General features: G+C 41.9%; 1 protein-coding gene across 2 annotated transcripts in view; it reads left to right on the forward strand.

Annotated features, from left to right (window-relative positions):
- The window catches only part of CACNA2D3 (calcium voltage-gated channel auxiliary subunit alpha2delta 3), a 2,455,990-nt gene that overhangs the window by 1,737,840 nt on the left and 699,814 nt on the right, over nt 1–18,336 (forward strand). For both annotated transcript variants that reach the window (XM_069206447.1, XM_069206449.1), the window contains exon 18: nt 13,992–14,075. In XM_069206447.1, the coding sequence (XP_069062548.1) occupies nt 13,992–14,075 (84 nt within the window). The remainder of the gene's footprint in view (nt 1–13,991; nt 14,076–18,336) is intronic.

An 18,336-nucleotide genomic window follows, 5' to 3' on the forward strand; every position in this document is an offset into this window, starting at 1 on the left:
CCTGAGATCTCTGACACGTGGACACCGGCTCCCCGCAGACCCTCCCGAATCCCTCTGTCCAGCCCGAGTACCCATGATGACTGAGGATGGTGGGGCAGAGCATGTGAGGAGCAGGGGAGAAGGGGAGGTGAGGATGCTATTGAGAACTGTGAATTCACTGTGAGTACACCTGCCGCTTTTTGTTTGCTTTTGTGCCCAACCCCTGACTTCTTTTTACCTCTGTTTCTTTGACCTGCTGTTCTCCATGAGCTTCAAGCTGCGCCTCTGACGCAAACGCATGGGCCGTAGCTGACCTCTGCTGAGTGATTGACCAGGCCTCCAGTGGAATCGGGTAGGTTAGTCTGGGTGTAGCTTGCAGGAGGCCTGTAGTGCCCCGCTTGCTACTCATTTTTCTTCAACCATCACACAGGCACCACCAGCAACATTTTAAGGGTGTGCTCATGCTCCCTATTTCAGGTGAAAGTTGGGGAGAGGAAGCGTCCATAAAAAAATCTGTGGTGCACTCATATCCCCACCACAGGTGCTGGTGGGGGATGAGGGGCGCTTCTGTGTGACTATTTGCAACAGCATTCCTCTTCCTTCCAGTAAAACGGAGTGGCTGGTGGACCAAGTTACTATAATTATGTAACACTCACAACCCACCTACCACTACTCTGAGTGGTCAGTGAGTAAAGTTGCACCACTCTCCAGTCATTCATTAGCATAACAACAAGACCTTGAGTGCTAGACCAAACTAATTTCCTGTTGCCTTCTTCCACCGCCTATTCTGCGCAATGAGGTCTGGCATGGTGTGCAGTGCATTGAAACCTGCAAATAAACATGGGCCAAAGGTAAAGGCTACTCCTACTCTTACTGACGGCCCTAGCAAGTGTACATCAGCCAATTCAAGTCCAGTGTCCGAAAGGCTGAGGAAGGAGAAGATTACTGACTTCCTTAAAACCCCTTCTGGAACTCTTGCTCCTGCTCACACACGTTCATCAGTCAGCATGTTGGCAGAGATCTGCCCTATGTCGCCAGAGAAGGTACCTTCAATCCTAAATAGGCCAAAGCAACTGGAAATCCTAGCTGATGTGCACGAATCTGACAAAGACTTATGCTCGATGGGGTCACCCCCAGCATCGAGGAAAATAATATCATCCTCCAGCACGTCTCCCCACAGAGACCTCCTAACTTCCTATGTGAACCACACCAAGCGAACTCCTCTACAAGAAAATCTCTGGACTCTTCTGCCTCATGGCAAGTGCTCCTAAGGTGCCCGCTCAAGGACAGCCAAGAAGGTCCCATTGTGCAGCAGGACGTGACTATAACTTCAGGTCTTAAACACAGTTATAATGTCATGCTTTCTCCAATAAAGATCCAATGGTCAAATGAACCTGCCCAATTGAATTTCTGTTTTCCAGGAAGTGTGCATTTTAGAGGTAGCCTACAAATTCTTCTCCCTATAACGGCCATAGCAATGAGGCATAGTTTGTTGAACTTGGCAGCAAGCTGGGGACCACAGCACAGACTTCATCACTTCAGCAGGCCCCCTCCAAGCATGTTGGGATGATGCCTAATGGCTAGGGGGCCTCACACGACATGGGGCACAATGTACTGGTGCCGCCGACTCTGTGGGCTCCTTTGTTAAATTCAATGGAGGTGATTTCCTTAGCCATTTCCTATCACTCAGAAAAACTTGACCTCCAAGTCAACATCCTCAACTCTCTGGCCGCTCATGTCGTCGGCATCGATCAAAAGCTGCAATATCTTAACAACCTTATCATATGGATGCAGAAAGATCCTGACACAGTTTATCATTCTTGACAATTCTCCGCTTTTTTGGATCATCTAAAAACAATGTCGTCCAGCCTGGCAGAAATCTTGGCTGCTGCCAAGCTCTCAAAATCTTCTTTGGCACCTGAGCTTGCCACGAAATCTGGTAGTGAGAATCTTTAGCAGGCAAACCAAAAAGTAAGTCAGTTCGAGAGGGTGCAGGACATTTCTGATCAGAAACTAAGTTTTGAGTCCTGCCATGGTGACTTGCCATATATAGGAATAGATTATGATGGGTCCCTTAAGCAAAGAAAACCTGAGACTCCATTAGAATCTCTGGTCAATGGTCTTTCACAGAGCTCCCCTATGAGGTCCCAGGACGGATCCCTACAAAAAGCAAAACCATCTATGACTGAGAGAGAACGCAAACGCCTCAGGAAGGCCAGGAACAACAGGCAGAATAAAGAAATAGTTCCTATACTATCACCCCTAGGGCACTCACAATCTTCAAAGGACGGCTATGACCTACTGAAATTATGGCCACTCTTCCCGTTCTTCCAACAAAAAGAATCACAGAACCACTTGCAATCTAAAGAGCTTATTTCACCCGAGCCCATCCAATCGGAAAGGGTTGCCATCACTCAAGCAGCTCCAGATAGCACAGACTGGTCAGTAGACACAGTTCCACCGGCAGCCAAGCACTTTAATCTAGAGGATCAGAGTAAGGTGCCTCTTCATAACATCCCATAGGACCAGGGCAACCAACAAACAGGACTCAACCCAGGCAGGCCTTCTTTATTCAGATTCAAGTAACAGCCCAGCCCTTCAGCTAATGTTCAGCCTTGGAACCTCAACCAAATTCAGTATCAGTTTATTCCCCCATGCCACGCAGCCGTAGTAGGCCATTCAACTGAAGTAGTCACTACTGAATACACTCGCGACCTGTTAGTGAGTAATGGCGCAGAATCGCCATTCCAACGCACACGTCAGTCTACACCGATTTTCACTCAGGTCCAAGACAAACCTCAGCCCTCCGCTTTGGCCAAAGATCAGCACTTTAACCTCAACCAAGTTCAGCAGCACTCAAATTCCTCTGCCTCACAGTTTTGGCAAGCCATTTAACCCAGGCAGCCATTTCTGAACATCCCTGTGACTTGTTAGTGAACAACTGCTCAGAACAGCCATCTTACCACCCATCCTTCCCCTATGGTATTCTGCTGACAGCCACTAGGAGGATCAGCGATGGTACAGAGGCAGTATGTAAGTGGAATCAGTGAGAACCAAGATGATTTCCCACTATATGTCTAGAGGAGGGCACGACATCTTAAATAGGGTGACCATCTTAAAGCTGGTCTGGGCCAATACCAATTTCAAACATCTTCAATCAGATCACATTGAGTGTATTCAATTCAAGGCTAATCCAACATCACCAGGAAGAGAAACTATGGTGGTCACCTGGTCTGATAGTAGGACTGCCACACTAGTATGGTAAAACAGAGACAGTTTTCCAAGATGGGTCATCAAACTAACAAGGATTGTATCAGAGCCCTATCCTAGTCCCCTTCGACCAAAGCAGAGTCTATTAATGAGGAGTAAGAGCCAGAGCACTGGGATACTAAGCGGAGCAATCGGCCCTTTAGAACTGCCTCTTTGTACTCCATTGAATTTTACGATTAAAAAATCAACGACTCCTGATGCACCCAGTTACATGAGACAAGTATCTTTTGCTAGCGAACCACGTGCCTCAGGAGGGGAAAAGATGGCAGTGTGAACCTCAAGCAGCCATAACCCCAGCTTTTAACCCTGTGCTATTGGAATGTAAATGGCCTAAACAGCAAGGTGGATGAGGGAGAATTCATCAAATATCTGTCAAAATACGATATTTTGCTGATGCAGGAAACATGTTCGGAACAGCCGATTTCCTTTACAGACTTTAAGGAAAACCACCTAGCTGCTGAGAAACTAATAAAGGCAGGTATAGCAGCAGGAGGAATGTCAACATACATTGGATCACATCTCTTATAGCAACATGCTCCGATTGACTTGACCCTCTCATGGGCCCAATGTGTTAAATTTACAGTACTAACTACCTCACATTTAGACCATGAGCATCTGCCTCTTACTGTGCAATGTCTATATACATGCGAACAAAAAAGGCAAAGAGGGGAAACTTGAAGTTTTATATGAACTAGTTAAATCTTTACAGTACACATTTCCCCACACAAGGTTGGTCCTATCAGGAGACTTTAACATCCATCTATTAGAAAGCAACATCAATCATAATACATTTTCACTGTTGAGTGTGGATAATAAAATCCCCCGGTAATACCATCATTGCACAAAAATGACCGACTTGGGAAAGAATGTGTCATGGCTTTGGAACGTGGGCGGGGCCTGTACACACTCGATGGCCGTCTCCTTCAAGATCAACCCCGCAGCATTTGCCAGAGTTATGAGCAAGTCCTCTTCCACCCTGGATTATACTTTTGTTGACTTGGAGTTACTACCAATGGTCACTCACTACAGTATCCTTGACAGAGTAGAGGGTGACCACTTCGGCCAACATATCGAATTGCTGTTAAATCCTCCCAGAGCACCCCATGCAAATGATTTATTCATCACCCCAAAAGCCTATAGTCTAAGGCATTTGAATGGAAAGGAGTAGAAACAGAGTCCTTAATTAGTTTCATACTCAACTTTGTATGACAGTGTTCCCCCGTATATGATTCTCATTTGATACAGTTCTGGGAGATCTTAACTACAACACTCCAGAGTCGCTTTGCAGCTACCAGGTCAAAAAATCATAAAACCACAAAGGGAGGGGCCACATGGTTTACCAATGGCCTTTGGCTGGAAAAAAGAAAACTAAACAAGGACGTCAGAAAGTTCCGTCAGGATGTCCGAACTGCGGGCTATGATTCCAGACAAAAAATCGTTGCCTTAAGACAACACCATAAGAACGACTTTTGGTCTGCTAGGTGCTCTTACCAGACCCAAGTTTAGTTGAAGCTTTTTCATGCATACAAAATGAAAAATAGCCACTGTTTTTGGGCTGAAATTAATTCCCTTGCAAACGGGAAGATCAGCCATCATAATGCAGGAATTGTTTGAAGCAGAATGGTCAACTTTCTTTATGGCAGCATTCTCAGGGGACCAGGAAGCAAGGAAAAAGCTGGCCGCCACACCTTGAATCTAATGCGCTTCTTCAACTTCCCCTTTGGAAACACATTGGCTGCTAAGGCACAACTTCAGTTAACTCTAAAAAAGTTGAGATCTGACGGGGCTCCTAGTCTGCATGACCTCCCTAGCCATTTATTCAAGGAAGCCCAACCTTTCTGGGCATCGATCCTTATTCCACTGTTCAATCAGCTTTTACTGCCAATGTTATACCACTGTCATGGAGAGGCAGCATCTTGCGTCCCATATATAAAGTTGGTTCGAGATCAGACCCAACAAACTATTGTTGAATTGCCCTGATAGACGTGGAAGCCAATATCTTTGCCTGTAATCTCCCATTGGACTTGGAAGTGTGGACTTCCGCTTCCAACATCATCCCAAAAACACAGATGGGTTTTAGGGCAGGAATGAATATCTGGATCAATCTTTTAACGGTCCCACTTCTTGCTGAAAACATGTCACTTTATGCCTGCTTTGCTGACTTAAAAGCCGTCTTTGATAAGGTGCGTGCCAGAAACTATGTAAAAAATGGCCAACTAGGGTATACCACCGAATTTGCTAGATGTAATTAGAAACCTACACACAGACACCTGGGTCCAGGTTAAAATTGGAAATGGCGATAGAATGACCCAGAAGATCCCCACGTATAATGGATTAAAACAGGGGCGTGTGCTCTCTCCAGCCCTTTTAAAAATCTATATGGTAGATCTTGAGTCCAGATTAGCAGGAGTGGCAAGCGACCCCCCAAAACTAGAGACTGAACAGGTGTGTGTCCTACAATATGCAGATGACATTGTGCTCTTCAGCCAGACAACGTTGGGTCTCTAGCATTTAATTACTAAACTGGTGGAATACCTGACTACGTGGGGGCTCGAGCTAAACCACAACACTAAAGTGATCTGCTTTTCGGGCATAAATAACACCAGTTGCATCAAGTACAAATGGGTGGCTTCTGGCAAACACATAGCGCTGGTCAAACATTACAAATATCTTGGTGTAACGCTGGATGCAACCTTCAAAGAACACTTATTGCAAATACCAGGGTTGGCTCACAAACTACGTTTTTGCTTTCTCACAGTCACAAAAAAAGATGGGCAGTACGTTGCAGAGTTATCTTTTGCAGTTTATCAGAGCAAAATTTCTTCCATCATTAACCTATGGATTGGAGCTACTTAAAGGGTATGACGCCTAGAGTCAGTCTTGTTTAAACACATTTTTCATCTACCAAAGTATTCATCTCAAGATCAGGTGAGGTTGGAATTTGGATTGTTCCATCAAGTTCTGATCCGTTGGGGGGAATAATAAAAATGTTCTGGAAATTAAAAAATCATATATTGTATAAGATGCCCTTGGTTGTTAACATACATTGGTCAAACTGTACAACCACGCATTTTAAAGCACAGGTCCAGAATTAGATGTTCTGTATGATGAGCCCCCCTTTTAGAGCACTATATGAATAGAAAGCATAAAGAGGACGACATTTGGTGGCCAGTATTATTTGTGGCAGAGACAAAGTACCAAGGAATGGTGACATCCATTCTAGATAAAGAGGAAGCCTGACTTATTGAGAAATATGTCACAGCTCGGTATGGGATGAATGATTTAAACAAAAATGTGGTCCCTGATACGATGCTAAAGATTTACAATTGGCTGATATGAAAGTGTTCTTGTAAATATATTTTGTATACCTATAAAACATTTTTGGTAATTTTTCGAAGTTTGCTGGGTGCTTCAGATAGCTATATCATTAGAGTGTTGTGGTCATGTACATACTGGTGAGGTTGACACTCATTTCCTAAGTAACAAACATTTTTCAGTGGATAATTTTCCCCGGAGTTGGGTAACAACAGGAAGGTAATTTTCACGATTTTCCAAGAGCAATAGTAACCGTCCAGTTAAGGGACGAGGGGATATGTCATTGTAGTGTGTATCCAATACAAGTTCTCATTTACATATGATGTCTATCAGATGTCTACCAGACCAACTGGGTTTTTGCAAAGCAATGGTAACCTTTTAGCATGTGTTGGATGTGGTGTAACGCTATGGGAGGAGGCACATTTAGACACTGAAGATTATTCTTCCAGATCCACACGGGGGTTTGACACTGCGACATGCAAGTCACGCTTGAATGTTGCCTAATGCGATGTCGCCTGATGCACATTCAAATATGGCTGCCAGAATAACCCTGTTCTCACCCTTTAAAAAGTTTCAAGCACGCAAGAGTTGTAGTGCAGTTGCCCAGGATGAGTTCCACTCCGTAACCACATGTTGCTTTAGCATACCCATACCGGTGATTTCCCATGGAATTATGCAGGTGTATTCAAGGCTTTGCGATTGATTCTCCCAGCTGGGAGAGCTGATCAAGTAAGGAATACTACTTACCGATTGATTTATGAGTTTACAACACTGATAGGCATAGAATATTGTAAACCTGGATATTTTCTCATTTTGCCTTTTATGATTAGGTTCTTGTGAACCTTTACTGAGCCCACAATAGGATTCGAGTTAGTAACACCACCTTCCCGTACCTTAAAAGAAAGGCGTTCATGAGGGAATTTGGAGTGTCCCTCTCATAAATAGAAGGTCGGGTCTAGTGCTTGAGACCACAAAAAGGGTTAGTGTGAGCCCGTACCCTTCACATCTAAGGGTTAAGGTTCTCTATGAGTAATTGTGTCTCATCCAGGTGTTGTGACAGCTTTCTTTTAAACCACTGGACAAGTTGTTTACCTTACCAAATTTTTTGTGCTTTTATGAATATTTAATGTGTTTGTATGTGGCTCTTTTAATGTCTATCATCACAGATGTTTGATAGATTTTACAGTAAAGTGGAATTGATCACAAGATGAATAATGCACTCGCTGGTGAATGGGGTGCTATCTGACCCTGGTGGCATTGTTAATAATATAGCTGTAGCTACAATAATGAGTACATATATATGCAATTCAAGATTTAGGTACCACTTCCTAAGTCCTGATGAGGCCCATAGAGATGGAGGGCTGAAACACGTCGACCAACAGTTTGAGGAGTATCACAAATTTATGAACCAAAAGATTATGATATAAGGTTATACTGCACTTAATTAGCATGAACAATTATCAATCAGTGACGGTATTTATCACTACTACCTAATACAGAGGACTGCTCTCGGAAAATATGTTTTGCAGCCCGCAGATGTGAAAAGCGGAGGAAGTTTTTAGTGCAACATCCGTTGCACTTAGTACCTTGTCTTGGAAAATTGAGTTGTATAATTGGGTATATACTTTTTTGATGTGATGTATATATGTGTTTCAGTGTGGTGTACTGTTTTAACATTGTATATGATACGTTATGTTCCTCAAGAGGAGGAGAGGGACAAAGAGTGACAAGAATACATTTGTTTATTAAAAGCATTAGTGCTAGAAATGACATAAAATCTCTCCAGTGATCAAATAATGTTTTCACTGTGATATGTGACAAATTTAAGAAGCCCTATTTTATACCAGTACTTTATTATTGTTGCTACATAGCCTAGGTATGGTGGGGTAACAAGGGCTTCTTCCCCACGGTTATGCACAGGTCATCTGTACTCAAACAAGCCTTGACTAACTTAAACATATAATGGCTGCATGAGACACCTAGATTGGTTTCCCTCTGCTAAACAAAATTACTAACAAGGCTTCCAACCTTCATTCTTGGAAAGTTGACAAAGCAGACATGGTGAGTCAACACCATGGCTAGTCAGACTTGCACATTTATACTTCCTGGCACCCCCCACTCTACCTTACGATCCATCTTGCCTGCTCCATCCAAAATTTGTCTTCTTCAAATCTGAATGGGTGTTTTCCCGTCTAAGGACTTGGTTCCATTGTGGAAGCAAACATGGCCAGATCTTTCTAGACACCTTTGTGACTTGTTGACTGAAAGGTTTTTACACTTCTTGTGTGTTCGTCCAGCGGTCCTGTCAATGAGAAAGAATCTGTTAAGTCCCCCACTGAAAGCCCTATGAAATAGAACTTGTTGCAGAGTTGTGATGGCACTTTTAGATGGGCACAGCATTCAGGTAGCGGCTAGAGCTACCAAATTCCTCTTGAACGTTAGAAATTGTTCTCCCAATTGGTTGAGACTTTGGTTGAGGGTTTTCTGAACTTGTTTTGAACAATCATGATTGATTTCCACTTCCTTTGGCACTTTAGCAAATAGCTAGCGCTGGCCCCTTCCCTTCTTTATCCTCAGGCCATTAATCCATTGGGTCTTTGTGTTCAAATCTAAATCTGAATTTCTTGTTATCAAGGTATATTTTAAAATACAATTAACCCAATCAGTTAAATCTATTGTGTAGTATGGTGACATTTTAATTGTTTTTTGTAATGTTTATGTAACATGCAATGGTTTCAACTAACAATGCATTAATAATACATTTGACATAAAATCTCTGCGGTTGTCATTTTCTTTTCCAAATGTAATGTATGTGTAGTTGTTACCTACCAATATCCCAAATTCAATAAGGTGGACACCTATACTAATATTTGACTAGGACTGACCTGAATGGAAATATCAGCATCTTAACAAGCCTTACTGGGTTATCAGGTTGGAATGTTAAACCCAGCCATCACAATATAAATATTATCAAATAATAGAATTATAGTTCTGCTGAAAAAAAGCAAGGAACTGGCTCCTAACATTGTACGTGATAATCTACCACTGCTCTGATACATCAGTGAAGAGATTGGAGGGACAAGAATAAACAAATGAAGGTGCTCCAATAGAGAGTTAATTCTTCTTGGAACTGAGAAAATAATAGATGTTTGACTCAAGTAGTCCTAAAACAAAGTGGATGTAAGCCTGGTTATGTGAAAGGTGTCATTGTTGCCTAAGTGGTTTGAAGAAACTGTCAAGAAACGTTTTCTATTTTAAGCACAGTCCCTGATAGGTTGAACTTGGACTCTGAAAGTGAGTTGTTGGTTTCCTTATATTATCACAAGTGGTAGTGGGGTTGTTTAATTGTTTTGCACCCTGCTTTCCAGATGTTAGTGTTTCAAATGCAGAGTACATCGTGATGTGTTCCAGTTGTGGAATTCAGGGAGGACAGGGGAGCTGAGGACCTGAAGTGGGTATCTTTTGCAACTGCAAGACTGCTTGTTCATAGCCTTGTGCTTCACTTTGCACAGCAGGAGTGATATACATTGGTTTCTGGCTGGCAGAGTTATGCACCCTGACAAAGCAGGAATGACAATTCTTGTCAGGGTAAGTCGGATACACACCATAAATGAACCTGTGCTCATCCTCTGATAGCTTGGAACAGAGGTCCCAGAGTTAAGGATTAACTTAAGAGGCAATGTGTAAGATATTTATGCAACACTTCAACAGTAACACAGAAAGAGACTCAAATTTAGTTTATAAAAATAGGTTATATTCTTATGAACAAAACAAAACCAAGACTACAAACATCCAACAAATATAAAAGTTATGATTTTTTAAAGATTAGATTACATTGTAGTGCTTAAAAGCTTAAAGTGTTAATCTGGGCTATATGGTTGCGCTTGCCTGAGGTAAATTCAAAAGTTCAGGATGACCACGATGGAGCATGGGTTCAGATACAGTGACCAGCTTTTACCTGTTGCAAAAGTACCCTGGTTTTTAGATGTGTCAAAGCCTAGGTGCATGGAGCAGAAAGAGGTGATGTGTTGCCATTGATCCTTCAGAAGTAGCCAAAGAACTGGCTCCGAGCCATGCAAAGTTGAAGATGCATCGGAAGCTTGAGGTGATGCACTGTGAAGTCAGCAGCGCAGTGTCTGCGAACCTCGTGGCAGCAGCGATGTGTTAGAGTCAAGGAAGATGCACCAGTTCTAATTGGTGCAATTGCGTTGATGGACAGGTTCTGGTATTTGCAGCACTTTATACCCACTTCAACCAGGACTGGATTGGAGCCATGTGCCAGAGCAAGACTTGCAGCAAGCAACCTCTAGGTGCTGTTGTAGGTTGATGAGAAGTATTTGATGTCCCTGAGAATTAGAACAGGGGGCTAATTAGCTTGCCCTTGGGGTTTCTCTGGGTTCAAGTGAGATGGGTTCAGTCCTTCCTCAGCAGGACAGAGGGTAGCAGGCAGCAAGGCAGCACAGGAGAAAAGCAATTCTTCCAGAGCAGTAGTCCAGAGTGGTAGTCCTTGTAGCACCTGAGAAGTCCTTCCTCCTTGCAGAGTTCTTCACATGTCCAGTAATATACTGACTTTGAAGGGTCTAAGGTCTAGTACTTATACCCAGTTGTGCCTTTGAAGTGGGAGTGACTTCAAAGATGGGTCTTCGAAGTGCACAGAGGTCCTTTCTTCCTTCCCTGGCTCCAAACTCACTTTTGTGGGGACAGGACACAGCCTATTCAGATGTAAATGTGAATGTGTGTCCAGCTCCTCACTCCCATCCTGCCCAGGATGGCCTATCAGTATGTTGGTGACCCATCAGTCACACCTAAGCTCCCTTTCTATTCCCAGCTATCACCCATGACAAACATTCATTGGAGGCTGGGTACAGTCACACATGGCTCAGGGCAGGACAATGCTAGTGGCATTTTCACAATTGTAACCATAAGTCCGACTTTACCATTAAAGAGGATTTATCTTTACATTTCCATAGGTACTAAACATGGCATTCCTACCTTGTTTCTATTAGGAATTACTGCTTATTAATTGTAATGAGGAATCCACGGTGTTACCCTATGAGAGCAGCAGGCCTCACAGTAGTACAAAATGACTTTGTGAGTTTTTCACTATCATGACATTGAAAACGTAAAAACACATGCCCTACCTTTTAGTTACATATCACTCTGCCCTATGGCTTGAGATATATATTTTAAAAAGGGGAGTTTAAGGCTTGGCAAGAGGTTTTAAATGCTTAATCGGTCATGGCAGTGTAAACTGCACACATAATTTCTGCATTGGCAGACATGAGACATATTTAATGGCTACTTAAGCGGGCAGCACAAGCAGTGCTGCAGTCCTACTAGCAGCATTTAATTTGCAGGCCCTGGGCACACGTGGTGCACTTTACTAGGGACTATAAGTACATTACATGTGCCAGTTGGGGATGTACCAAACAAACCATGTTTAGGGGAGAGAGCAAATGCACTTTAGCACTGGTCTGCAGTGGTAGTGTTCAACAAACAAAATCTGCAGAATATGAGTCAAGCAGGCAAAATGTTTGAGGGAAGACCACCCTAAGGCTGTCACTTCTTACAGACATACTTGTGTAAATGTTTCTTCTTGAATTGCAGGAAACAAACTCTGCAACCACTTATGTTCATATTTCCAGTGAACATAATTTAGTGCCACTATATAAAAGTGATGGTAAATTTGTGAAAAGAACAAGCTCAGGGAAGCCAATAGAAGCAACCAACAACCTTCCATTAAATTTGACCTTTAAGGAATATCTTCCAATGACTAATATTTTATTTATCCTCAAAGTCTTAACTGTAACGATTCAGCCAGTGTATCTGATCTATAACATGTATTAAGGCACTAGCAACCTTAGTAATTACACAAGGCCTCCATGGTTAAGGGGTCCCATTGGAAAGTTAACTGTTGTATTTATGTATTTCAGCTTTTAATAGATAATGTAATATTGTTAGATAACATAGAGCTTTAAATGGAAGAAAGTGGGTGATAAAATTCCAATGTGTTACAAATAGGGGCCCTAAAATATTTCTTGGCCAGGCCCCTCAAAATCCTTAAGATATCAGTGATCACATAGACTCTTCTTTAACTCTGTAATGGAATCAAAATAGCCCTTTGGACTTAAGAAGAGTAGTTCAACACTTTTCTAACTACTGTGCAAACCACTGTTTCAGGAGTGTTTGCAAATTATATGTTATGCGGTCTTTATTGTACCTAGTAATTACTGATTGTGGTATATCTTCCATAATCTGTTATGTGTTGGCAGGATTATCCTTTCGGAATTTAACAGGAGAAAAATGTTTGGGAATTACTGTAACATTCAGACTTTGACCCGGTAAGAACTAGCATCTTCATGTTATTCCCCATCATTTGAGAAAAGTTACTGCGCCAGTCAGATTGTTATCATGTGCTGTGATCACCGTGTCTGGGATGTCTGGACTTCAGTCCAGTCACAGGTGCGACCCCACAGCCACTAAACCCTAAACCACCCCCAGTGTCTCCATCAGATACTTATATTTTACGAGCAATGCAGAGGTATGTTAGACTTCACAATATCAGGTGATCATAGATATGATTAAAAAAAATCACTCCCAAATTTTGACATACATATATTATTGTAGTTTCTCCTGAATTGTATTACATTTTTCAAAGGACTTATTGAATAAAGCACAGTAACTGATTTTGTCACAGTTAGATCTTTCTATTACTCAGTAGAGGGCAGAATTCCCCATGTTATTATTAGAAGGCTGAACACATATTTGCCGTGTGCTGTGGAGCTAAAATGTGGCTACCAGTGAAACACAAACGCCTGTGACTTAACTGTTGAATTACCTTTACTGGTATTGTCTTTTAAGAATTAAAAATATTATTTTCGTTTGAACAAACAGCATACCGATTTCCCTAAGATCACCTAATCTTATTTGAAGTGTAAATTTACAGTTGATAAGATTAAAGGAGAAATAACTTCCTGTGTTGCTGATGCTGCCAAGTTCGGGGATTTAACGTGAACCTTGAAAGGCAAGGATGTTGGTGGCTGCCGTGGTGAAAGATGTGTCGAAGGCAGAAAACTTCTCAAGTAGCCGAGCTAACTATGAAAATATGGGAAACAAAAATAAGCCTTTCTCAATGTGTTTATAAATTTTCCTGCTCCACAGTTCAGGGACTGTTTTCGCTTTAATGTTTCACATGGAAGCTCTCTTTCAGTCATCACAGGGTTATGAAATGTTGAAAGAAAAAACAGTTTTTAATGAACTGTGCTCGGGAGAGTTGCCTGGGGGTAATAGTTTTTTTGAAGGTGTTTTGAGGAGTATAATTGTGATGTTGAACAGCTTGCGCCTGGAACCTATTCCTTGTGTTGTATATATATTTTTAATGGACATTTGTATTTGTATATTTATTGATTGTTTATGTCCGCCAACAGTATGAAGAAGGGAAGAAACGAAGAAAACCAAACTATAGCAGCGTTGACCTATCTGAAGTGGAATGGGAAGACAGAGATGATGTGGTGAGTGTCAGTAATATATCACATACATTGATGCTGTGACGTTAAAAAGATGATGTATGAATAGAAATCAAATGGACCTACCTGAGTATTTGCTATTACCTGTTTTGACCTCAAGCCTGACAAACAGGGATAAACAGATGCAGAGAGAAGGCCAAGAGGCAGACCTCTAGTAATCTTAGTAATCTACTCTGGCAAAGAGCACATGAGGACAGGGGGAGGTTGAAGGCATGAGTTCGCAGGAACTTTATTAGTTTGGCACACTCTATGCACCGTTCACCACGTCATATCTATTTGTGTAGCTATTTTAAAATATGATTTTTATGCTACTTCCCAATCTTTGTCTGCATAAAATCTGAATTGTGAATTAGTTCATAGCAAACAGTCATGTGATTCATCTTGTAATTATTACCTCTGGGCAGCATACATAATGGCCCAATCGCTGGAATATTTCAGTGAATATTTTTTGTTCTCTTTATTTGAATCTGTCTAGATTATAAACCAGCTGCCTACATATTCCTGAACCTGAAGCTTGGAATTTACTTGTTTTGTTCTTCTGGTCTCTTTGGTCTGGTCTGACTTCATGTCCTTTTTTCAATGTGGTTTTCTTGGCATTTTTGTTACTGGCCTCGCCATCTGTGATGCCACTGGCATGTGACTATTTAGATTGCATCATCTGGTCGCCAAACAGCAGTGGCCCAATCAAGACGTTGCAGGACTATTTTTGTGATGGGTTGAAGACTTGGGCTATGTGAAGGGTGTTTGAAAGTTGAAGGAAGAAATTAATTACACCAACAGAAACAAGGGACAGGATTATCAAGAAGCTAGATGAGCATTTTTGAAGTGTCATGCCGGATTTAATTCAACAGGTTTTACCACATTCAACCATTGCAGTAGAAAGGTAAATGTCAACAAGGGCCAATTAATTACCACCACTAGAGCTCCAGCTCAGGCCTCCGCCAATGTAAAATCCGACAACCTCCCAATGGGGTGGAGGGTGCAAGGAGACCCCAGGAACTTAACAGAACATATTAAGGAGATCTCTGCCGCTTGCATGATAAGAATGGTAATGGCCAAACTGGTTGGGACTGCAGTCCTTATTAACAGATTTTTATTTAGGGTTTTTTCAAAGGGTTTGCTGTTAGAAAGTGCTGTAAAAAGTAGATGTTGTTATTACTTGTTTTAGTGGTACATATAAAGGGTGAAAGGCTGAGCTGGCCACACATGTTTCAAACCTCTTGACCAACAGTCCATATCTTTATCTCGCCGAGCCATATTTCCATCTTAAACGTCAGTGTATGAGTTTCACTCCTGCAAACTATTGCTGTCCTAAAGAACACAGTGGTGCAGCTCTGTGGCAGATGAGCTGAATAGTCATAGGTCTTCTACAGCACAGGAAATCTAGTGTTTTCCCCACCCCCAAATGACGCAGAGTAACCATTGCAATGGCACTACTGATTTATGGGATACATTAAAAGGGACGGTGGTCTTGAATTAATAACTTCAACATCTAGTTCACAAATGCATTCCTGAACTTTGATCTTCAGATTTGATCTCTATACCGCTAAAGAGGAGTATTGTAGAATGAATAATAGGTTGGGGTCTTTTGATCAATCTTTTCTGGAAATTCTGAGGAAAGTTCTAGAGGCCACCGTAAATAATGGCAGGGGATATTTATGCTCATTAGTACCCCAGTCAGCTGGATGATCAGAAAGAAGAGGTAATGGAATGCTACAATGTTGCTCCAACTTCTTTCCCATCAGGTACGATAAAGAAGGAGGCTAAGGCATTGGGACAATGGCTGGCAAACAATAGGTTGCCATGTCTCTATGGTCATTTTACACATTACATTACAGCAGCTGCATTGTTCCGTTAGGGCTGCCCAGAGATACCTATTGACTATATGTTCATCCCAGTCTGGATGTTTAAATTTTATTTTTATTTTAAAGTAACTAAACATGGGCGGGGGGTTCCACCTTAAGAGCGAAAGAGCTTCGCCCAGCCTGCTGCGAGCACAGCAGGCAAACACAAATAAAAAAAATTGGTTTAGTCTGTTCCCACCAATCCTGGAGCTGCTCTCATGTTGAGTACAGCATGAGAGCAGCTCCATAATTGGTTGTATTTGCATTCCACTGAGCAGAAAGAAAGTCCTTCCATGTCTGCTTGTGGATGCCAGGGGAGAAGTGCCGCACCAAGGGGAACAGAAAATATGTTGTGTTTAGCACCATCACTCCCCACCATTAGTCCTGCAGGTCGTCACTAAATATGGGGACAGTGATCATTGGGTCCTACGCTTCCAATGACCAGTGGCAGCCACAATGATGCTGCCCTTGGGGAGGAGCTTCCCATGAAGACTCACAAGACAACTTGACTCATTCCACCTTTAACATTTGGCTGCGTATCAGATTTCAGAACAATCTGATGTTTTCTGTGAGACTTGAGATTAGAAGTGTGTGGTTTATGGAGTTTATAGAACATGTGCTGTATTGTATACGTGTATACATCAAAAAATTCTGGGGAACAAACCATGGGTAAAGGCTATTGGAAGGGCTGATATGATTTTGCCTGTCAGGAAAGCCTGTTGAGAGAGGCATCAAAACAATCTAGGTTGAGACAAGCAGAATATCTCAAACAGATACAGGATAGACTAAAATCTCACTACAGATTTTTGCTAAAAGAGATAAAAAATCACATTCGACCATAGTAAGTGGGATGGTATGTTGGAGGGTATACGTTCAGAAGATCAGAGAAAGCTTTGGAAAAATGTAAATGAAACTTGCAGTCCCTACATGGGGGCACTAAAGTGTATGATTGTAGAGGATATCTGGGCTACGTACGTGGAGGGTCAGACAGTAATTGACTGCATGAAGTTAATAAGAGCAGCTGGCACCAACAATATCCCAGGAGTCAAGATTAAGACAAAAAATGACTGATGGGTGAGGGCTTTTTCTCTTCTGTGCTGCTGGATAGCCACAACAGGCCAATGTACTTCATTATTGTGGGTGAGTGTCAATAGTGAAACCAATAATGAAAAAAGGGTAGTGGCTCCCATCCCTTGCATTATAGAATGATTAGCCTACTGGACATTTCTGAGAATGTGTTCACCAAAATCTTATTGTCTCGTTTGGATGATTGAGTGCAAGAGTACTAGGCAGTATCAGTTGAAAAACGATAGTTCTGGGAGTGTCATCCAACCATAAATCACTGTCTTTCTCGCTGATACATTAGTCGGAAATCCCTGGAACTTAATCAGTGTCCATGCAGTTGCTTTATTGACTTTCGGTCAGTCTTTGATACATTCGACAGGGGTCTTGCATGGGGGAATCTCTGCTCAGGAAGATACCAATTGAACTCCTTAATGCAATGCAGGCATTACATATGGATAACTGGACACAGGTTGAAGTTGATAAATCTTGTAGACCATAACAAATTATCTCAATTTGGAATGGCCTTCACCAGAGGTGTGTCTTAGCTCCATCCCTTTTTAGCTTATTTTTGAGAGACCTACTACCAGCCATTAAATTATCAAAATCATTCTCTCCCAATGTTGGGGAATGCCTGCTGTATGCGGATGATCTGATTTTTCTGGACTATACTCCTATTGGTTTGCAAATGAAATTGGACTCCTTTGATGCATAGAACAAACAGAATTCCGTGAAAATTTATCTGGAAAAAACAAAGGTTATTGTTTTTTTGGGAAAAAGTGAGCAATTTTAAATGATCCCTGAACTCGGTAGAAGTGATGGACTACTCTAACTACTTAGGACGACTTTCCATAGGAACTTAAAATAGGATACTCACATGGGGAATGTCAATCAGGGGTCCATGTTACAAGCTGGTTGTCTGGTTAAATTTACCCAGAGATATAGGAGCTTGGCTCTTACCGCTCTTGTGAAAGCCTACTAAGGGAACATACCCCACTTGGTGCTGTACGGAGCAGAGGTTCTTGAACGTAATCCTTCCTGTAACTGGGATAAACCAAAGGGGGTTTTCTGAGAGGCTATTGGTGTTTTCACCACCACGGGAACCATGATACGAAGTATGAAGAGGAACTTGAATTTGGTTTCCTACTTCTTGCAAGTGAATGCCCATGTTCTGAGATTTCCTAAACATCTACTGGTAGATAATGAAGTTTTAAAGGTTTCTAAATTATGGTGGGAAGAAATTTGCACCACTGAAAGGAAGTGGGCCAGGGGTACTAAGTCCAGGATAAATAATATAAAAAATGCACTCTTTTTGGGGTACAATTGAAACATGGTCTCCC

This window comes from Pleurodeles waltl, chromosome 9 (assembly GCF_031143425.1).
Source record: "Pleurodeles waltl isolate 20211129_DDA chromosome 9, aPleWal1.hap1.20221129, whole genome shotgun sequence".
Lineage (NCBI taxonomy): Eukaryota > Metazoa > Chordata > Amphibia > Caudata > Salamandridae > Pleurodeles > Pleurodeles waltl.